Raw genomic sequence first — 8,053 nt, forward strand, 5'->3', positions numbered from 1 at the left:
TCCTTCATTAGTTTAAGGTTAGTAACACTAGGCTATAGGAGTGGGTGTCCTTCATTAGTTTAAGGTTAGTAACACTAGGCTATAGGAGTGGGTGTCCTTCATTAGTTTAAGGTTAGTAACACTAGGCTATAGCAGTGGGTGTCCTTCATTAGTTTAAGGTTAGTAACACTAGGCTATAGCAGTGGGTGTCCTTCATTAGTTTAAGGTTAGTAACACTAGGCTATAGGAGTGGGTGTCCTTCATTAGTTTAAGGTTAGTAACACTAGGCTATAGGAGTGTGTGTCCTTCATTAGTTTAACGTTAGTAACACTAGGCTATAGGAGTGAGTGTCCTTCATTAGTTTAAGGTTAGTAACACTAGGCTATAGGAGTGGGTGTCCTTCATTAGTTTAACGTTAGTAACACTAGGCTATAGGAGTGAGTGTCCTTCATTAGTTTAACGTTAACACTAGGCTATAGCAGTGGGTGTCCTTCATTAGTTTAAGGTTAGTAACACTAGGCTATAGGAGTGTGTGTCCTTCATTAGTTTAAGGTTAGTAACACTAGGCTATAGCAGTGGGTGTCCTTCATTAGTTTAAGGTTAGTAACACTAGGCTATAGCAGTGGGTGTCCTTCATTAGTTTAAGGTTAGTAACACTAGGCTATAGGAGTGGGTGTCCTTCATTAGTTTAAGGTTAGTAACACTAGGCTATAGCAGTGGGTGTCCTTCATTAGTTTAAGGTTAGTAACACTAGGCTATAGCAGTGGGTGTCCTTCATTAGTTTAAGGTTAGTAACACTAGGCTATAGCAGTGGGTGTCCTTCATTAGTTTAAGGTTAGTAACACTAGGCTATAGGAGTGGGTGTCCTTCATTAGTTTAAGGTTAGTAACACTAGGCTATAGCAGTGGGTGTCCTTCATTAGTTTAAGGTTAGTAACACTAGGCTATAGCAGTGGGTGTCCTTCATTAGTTTAAGGTTAGTAACACTAGGCTATAGCAGTGGGTGTCCTTCATTAGTTTAAGGTTAGTAACACTAGGCTATAGCAGTGGGTGTCCTTCATTAGTTTAAGGTTAGTAACACTAGGCTATAGCAGTGGGTGTCCTTCATTAGTTTAAGGTTAGTAACACTAGGCTATAGCAGTGGGTGTCCTTCATTAGTTTAAGGTTAGTAACACTAGGCTATAGCAGTGGGTGTCCTTCATTAGTTTAAGGTTAGTAACACTAGGCTATAGCAGTGGGTGTCCTTCATTAGTTTAACACTAGGCTATAGCAGTGGGTGTCCTTCATTAGTTTAACACTAGGCTATAGCAGTGGGTGTCCTTCATTAGTTTAACACTAGGCTATAGCAGTGGGTGTCCTTCATTAGTTTAACACTAGGCTATAGCAGTGGGTGTCCTTCATTAGTTTAAGGTTAGTAACACTAGGCTATAGGAGTGTGTGTCCTTCATTAGTTTAAGGTTAGTAACACTAGGCTATAGGAGTGGGTGTCCTTCATTAGTTTAAGGTTAGTAACACTAGGCTATAGGAGTGGGTGTCCTTCATTAGTTTAAGGTTAGTAACACTAGGCTATAGGAGTGGGTGTCCTTCATTAGTTTAACGTTAACACTAGGCTATAGGAGTGGGTGTCCTTCATTAGTTTAAGGTTAGTAACACTAGGCTATAGGAGTGGGTGTCCTTCATTAGTTTAAGGTTAGTAACACTAGGCTATAGGAGTGGGTGTCCTTCATTAGTTTAAGGTTAGTAACACTAGGCTATAGGAGTGGGTGTCCTTCATTAGTTTAAGGTTAGTAACACTAGGCTATAGGAGTGGGTGTCCTTCATTAGTTTAAGGTTAGTAACACTAGGCTATAGGAGTGGGTGTCCTTCATTAGTTTAAGGTTAGTAACACTAGGCTATAGGAGTGGGTGTCCTTCATTAGTTTAAGGTTAGTAACACTAGGCTATAGGAGTGGGTGTCCTTCATTAGTTTAAGGTTAGTAACACTAGGCTATAGGAGTGGGTGTCCTTCATTAGTTTAAGGTTAGTAACACTAGGCTATAGGAGTGGGTGTCCTTCATTAGTTTAAGGTTAGTAACACTAGGCTATAGGAGTGGGTGTCCTTCATTAGTTTAAGGTTAGTAACACTAGGCTATAGGAGTGGGTGTCCTTCATTAGTTTAAGGTTAGTAACACTAGGCTATAGGAGTGGGTGTCCTTCATTAGTTTAAGGTTAGTAACACTAGGCTATAGGAGTGGGTGTCCTTCATTAGTTTAAGGTTAGTAACACTAGGCTATAGGAGTGGGTGTCCTTCATTAGTTTAAGGTTAGTAACACTAGGCTATAGCAGTGGGTGTCCTTCATTAGTTTAAGGTTAGTAACACTAGGCTATAGCAGTGGGTGTCCTTCATTAGTTTAAGGTTAGTAACACTAGGCTATAGCAGTGGGTGTCCTTCATTAGTTTAAGGTTAGTAACACTAGGCTATAGCAGTGGGTGTCCTTCATTAGTTTAACACTAGGCTAGAGGAGGCCTGTCATGTTCTGTGTGTGTTTGATGGTGTCGTAGATTTTGTTCATTGTGTTTTAGAGAAGTGTTCTTTGTTTGGACGTTTTATTGAGCAAACGTCTGATAAATGGTAAATGGTGCATTTATATAGCGCCTTTATCCAAGGCGCTTTACAGAGATCGTGCATTACATTCACCCATTCACACACACATTCATACACCGATGGCAGCGGAAACCATGCAAGGCACCAACCAAGCACATCGGGAGCAATTGGGGGTTCAGTGTCTTGCTCAAGGACACTTCGACAGTAACTCTGGGGGAGCCCACAGGGTTCGAACTGGCAACCTTACGGTTACCATCCAGGCAATCTACCCCTGAGCCACCGCCGCCGCCGTCTGGGCAACCAACCACGTACTGATAAACTTTAGGACTTTGGCACTACAATAATATTGCAACCATAAATATTATGTTTGCAATAGTATGTATAGTGGTTAGTGGAGGGTGTGAAGGGTTAACAGCATACTGTACAAGGAGGAAGTTTCTCTACAAGTCTAAAGGTGAAGTTCAGTTATCTGTCTCTCTCTCCTATCGCTCTCTCTCTCTGTCTCTCTCTCTCTCTCTCTCTCTCTCTCTCTCTCTCTCTCTCTCTCTCTCTCTCTATCGCTCTCTTCAAGACATTCAACAGGACTTGACTGATCATTCAAGACGGTGAGTAAAGGATAATGATTTATTATTACATTAAAAGACTATGAGTATTAAACTGTATCAGACGTGCTTTCACCTGTTTTTATAGTCCTTGAACTTCCACAGTTCCGTCTTTAAAAAAAAAAAATGATTTCTGTAATAACTAATAGGCTATAGGTAATTTTAGCATTCAATCATCAAGGCCGTGTTAACATAATGGGTCCTACACTGAGTGAAAAGAGGCGTTCACGGGCTATTATGGGCACTAGATTTGCCCGTAGACCTCAAGTTTAGCAGCATATTATAGAGTAACCCATTTAGCAGTGGTGTGCACAGACATTTAGAGGGGCAGGTGCTCAAGTGAAAAAAAGGGCACCTTGTGCAGCGCATTTTGGGGCGGGAACCCATTTTGGTAACCTGACGCTGCCAGATCCAAGAAGCTTGCTACACAAATTTGTTTCACAGCTTATTGGGATCTGGGATCGCGGAAGCTAATTCGATGACGGGGATGTTCCTTTTTTTCAAGATACTTGGTAGATGATTGGATGGGACCGTCTGTCTATCACCGTGTGGGCGTGCAAACACAACCAATCATATTGACGTGTCTATATAGCTTCACGTCCGGTTTCGCACATATCCCGCCCTTAGCTCACGCTGATTGGTTCGGTACGGAACGGATTTTTGTCAGCTCAACTGCCTGAGAGATTCCAGATGAGTGCTGTGTTGGGGAACATGGTTACCCAATACCGCCCTCATCTGACAGCGTCAGGTTACCATTTTGGTGCTTTAGCTATTGAAAAATAGCAGATCTACAAGCTTGTAGGTCTGCTTTTTTTATCGAAGACCCACTGACATAGAAACATAATTATAGCTTTAGATTGTGGGGGGCCTAAATAATATAGTAGAAGCGTTTTTTTATCAAGATTTGATCAATGTCACCATGGTCCACACACTACAAATTAAGGGAAAAAAAGAACTTTTTTTTAAGAGCAAAATTGCCAAAAGGGCAGGGGGTGCTCTAGCACCCCCTAGTGTATCTGTGCACGCCACTGCCATTTAGGCCTGACGTCGAAGAATAAAATAAAAAGTATTCTGAAAGAATATATATTCAAAGATGTGTGCCGCATTTTCACGGCGAGCTTGTAGATCTGCTGTTTTTCCATATAGCTAAAGTACAACATAATGCCTAGTTAAAACCCCAAAAGGGGTTCCCGTACAGAACGTCACAATCGGGGAGTTTACCGGAGTTTGTAGGAACGTTTAACGGGAGTTTCCTGTAATCCGTATTCCACGCTTTTTGTGCAGTGCTAGTCCCCCCCCCCCCCCCCCAGTGCTGTGCACACACGTGCACGCTTAGCGCTCATGCACACTATAGCGCTCGTGCACACTGGATCTTTAAAGTGCAGTTTACAGCAGTATAGTTACAGATTAGTGAACTCATTACAAATGATGTCATTGCACGTGACACAGGCGTGCACGTGACACAGGTGTGCACTTGACACAGTTGTGCACGTGACACAGGTGTGCACGTGACACAGGAGGTGTGCACGTGACACAGGTGTGCACGTACAGCCATCACAAGGTTCAGCATAAGCAGTGAGCAGTAGGCTATACCATTAAGATGATACTCACAGAACTTTATTTTATTTAACTTTTTTTTTTTTTTTTTTTATCCCACGATTTTGTAACCCATTTTTCACCCCTGTGTCAATCATCTAATGTGATCCTGGGCTCTATACACACCCTCCGCCAACCTAGTCCCCATATATGGGGGACAAGGGGAGACCAACCTAGTCCCCATATATGGGGGACAAGGGGAGACCAACCTAGTCCCCATATATGGGGGACAAGGGGAGACCAACCTAGTCCCCATATATGGGGGACAAGGGGAGACCAACCTAGTCCCCATATATGGGGGACAAGGGGAGACCAACCTAGTCCCCATATATGGGGGACAAGGGGAGACCAACCTAGTCCCCATATATGGGGGACAAGGGGAGACCAACCTAGTCCCCATATATGGGGGACAAGGGGAGACCAACCTAGTCCCCATATATGGGGGACAAGGGGAGACCAACCTAGTCCCCATATATGTGGGACAAGGGGAGACCAACCTAGTCCCCATATATGGGGGACAAGGGGAGACCAACCTAGTCCCCATATATGGGGGACAAGGGGAGAGCAACCTAGTCCCCATATATGGGGGACAAGGGGAGACCAACCTAGTCCCCATATATGGGGGACAAGGGGAGAGCAACCTAGTCCCCATATATGGGGGACAAGGGGAGACCAACCTAGTCCCCATATATGGGGGACAAGGGGAGACCAACCTAGTCCCCATATATGGGGGACAAGGGGAGACCAACCTAGTCCCCATATATAGGCGCCCCTGCTATTTAACAATTTTTATTTATTAGTAGGCCTACTTTGTGTTTTAGTATTTGTGGAATTAAAATTACAATAAAATGACGGAGCATAGGCATTTGTCTAGCTTGTCTGTGCATAAAAACTGCCCGAGAACTACTGCTCATACTTTAACTTTTCTCCTCAGTGTGTATAAAATGGCGTCCGCCAGCAGTCTCCTGTCTGAAGAGCAGTTCCTGTGTTCCATCTGTATGGAGGTGTTCACTGATCCGGTCAGCACTCCGTGTGGACACAACTACTGCAAAGCCTGCATCACACGTTACTGGGACACTAGTGATGTGTGCAAGTGTCCACTTTGTAACAAAACCTTCGACAGAAGACCAGAAGTCTTCGTCAATACTTTAATTTCTGGGATGGTTGATCAGTTCAGGAAGGAAGCAAAGACCGAGGATGAAGTTCAGCAGATGATCCAGGAGAGACGAGAGAAGATTCAGGAGGTCAAACGCTCAGTAGAGCTCAGCAGGAAAGATGCAGATGCAGTCATAGCCGTCAGTGTGCAGGTCTTCACTGATCTGATCAGCTGTGTTGAGAGAAGCCAGGCTGAGCTCATTGATGTGGTTGAAGAGAAGCAGAAAACAACAGAGAAACAGGCTGAAGGCTTCATCGAAGATCTGCAACAGGAAGTCACTCAGTTAGAGAAGAGAAAACTGAACCCGAAAGCCAGCCCAGGGTGGAGACCCACCAAGGACTGGACAAAGGTCAAAGTCCATCAGTCTTCACATGTGGACACATTGAGGGCAGCTGTGTCTCAGCTGGAGAAGACACTCGGCCAGGAGATGAAGAAGCAGCTGTGTGATGATGAGCTGAGGAGGATGCAGCAATATGAGGTGGATGTAACTCTGGACCCTGATACAGCGAATACATACCTCATCCTGTCTGAGGATGGAAAACAAGTGAGTTGTGGAGACGTATGGAAGAATCTCCCTGAAAACACTAAGAGATTCTCTAGATATCTTGGTGTCTTAGGAAAACAAGGATTCTCCTCAGGAAGGTTTTACTATGAGGTTCAGGTTGGAGGGAAGACTGACTGGAGATTAGGAGTGGCCAGAGAGTCCATCGACAGGAAGGGACACGTCACACCGAGTCCCAACAATGGTTACTGGTCTATAGTGTTGTATAATGGACAGTACTCTGCTGCTGCTGGCCCTGATGTCCTCCTCCCTGTAGAGAAGCTCCAGACAGTGGGAGTGTTTGTGGACTATGAGGAGGGTCTGGTCTCCTTTTATGACGTGGAGACCAGAGTTCTCCTCTACTCCTTCACTGGCTGCTCCTTCACTGAGAAACTCTTTCCATTCTTCGGTCCACGTCTTAATGCTGGTGGTAGAAACTTTGCTCCTCTGATCATCTCTCCTGTCAATCACACTGATTAGGCTAGTGTTTCTCAGCGAGGGGGGGGGGGGGGGGGTGGAACTTTTTGACTGAGATCTTCAGGGGGAACCAGCTTGTACATCGGCTATTTTCACTTCTGCTTACTTGTGTGGAAATTTATGGAATTGTTTAATTTTACTATTTTATTTTATCTATATGGAATTATTTTTGATGACATTGTTTGAATTTTTGTGTGTATGGAAAACCTTTGTAATTATATTTTTGTAATTAGTATTAGTATTAAAAAGAAACAAACCTAATAAAACAGTTGGGTCCCGAGCCACTGCTTGGAAAACAATGTTGTAGACAGTGGCGGCCTTATATATGTTTCAATCGTTTCAATTGAAACGGGCCTCGAGTCTCCAGGGGCCTCCCTTTAAAAAATAAAAAATAAATAGTAGTAGTAGTAATAAGTATAGTGTGTTGTTTGGTTGTAATTGTTCCCACTTCCCAGTGTGTGCACTCACTGCACTAGCAGCGCTGACAGTTGCGATTGCATCATTGTATAGCCAATGCTGCCTTCCAGTTATACCTTAAAGTAAAAAAAAGGTTTAATCAAGCAAGCTGCTGTTGTGTATTTTCTACTTGGCTGTGTATGCTGTTCATGCTTTGAAGTCCCATAATACACACTGAAAAAAAAAGAAAAGAAAAAAAAAAACATTTTTATTTTTTATTATGACGTCATGAACGGGGCCTCCCGATCCTTAAGGCCGCCCCTGGTTGTAGATAATTTGACATGAAAGTATAACAGAGTTTTATACGTAACCATTTAGAGTGTTATTACATGTCATGACATCCTGAATGACAGCATCTTAAATCTGATGGAAATCACCATATTATTGAGTGTTATTACATGTCATGACATCCTGAATGACGGCATCTTAAATCTGATGGAAATCACCATATTATTGAGTGTTATTACATGTCATGACATCCTGAATGACGGCATCTTAAATCTGATGGAAATCACCATATTATTGAGTGTTATTACATGTCATGACATCCTGAATGACGGCATCTTAAATCTGATGGAAATCACCATATTATTGAGTGTTATTACATGTCATGACATCCTGAATGACGGCATCTTAAATCTGATGGAAATCACCATATTATTGA

General features: G+C 43.2%; 1 protein-coding gene across 1 annotated transcript; it reads left to right on the forward strand.

The window, feature by feature from the left end:
- Positions 1 to 5,703: 5,703 nt before the first annotated feature.
- LOC310856357 (E3 ubiquitin-protein ligase TRIM39-like) lies at positions 5,704 to 6,936 on the forward strand (the record flags this gene model as incomplete). The annotated part of the gene is made up of 1 exon (XM_083761737.1): positions 5,704 to 6,936. The coding sequence occupies one exon, from the start codon at positions 5,704 to 5,706 to the stop codon at positions 6,934 to 6,936; it is 1,233 nt and encodes a 410-aa protein (XP_083617863.1).
- Between the last annotated feature and the right edge of the window lie 1,117 nt (positions 6,937 to 8,053).

Source organism: Protomyctophum parallelum (assembly GCF_964188405.1).
Source record: "Protomyctophum parallelum genome assembly, chromosome: 1".
NCBI classification, from domain to species: Eukaryota; Metazoa; Chordata; class Actinopteri; order Myctophiformes; family Myctophidae; genus Protomyctophum; species Protomyctophum parallelum.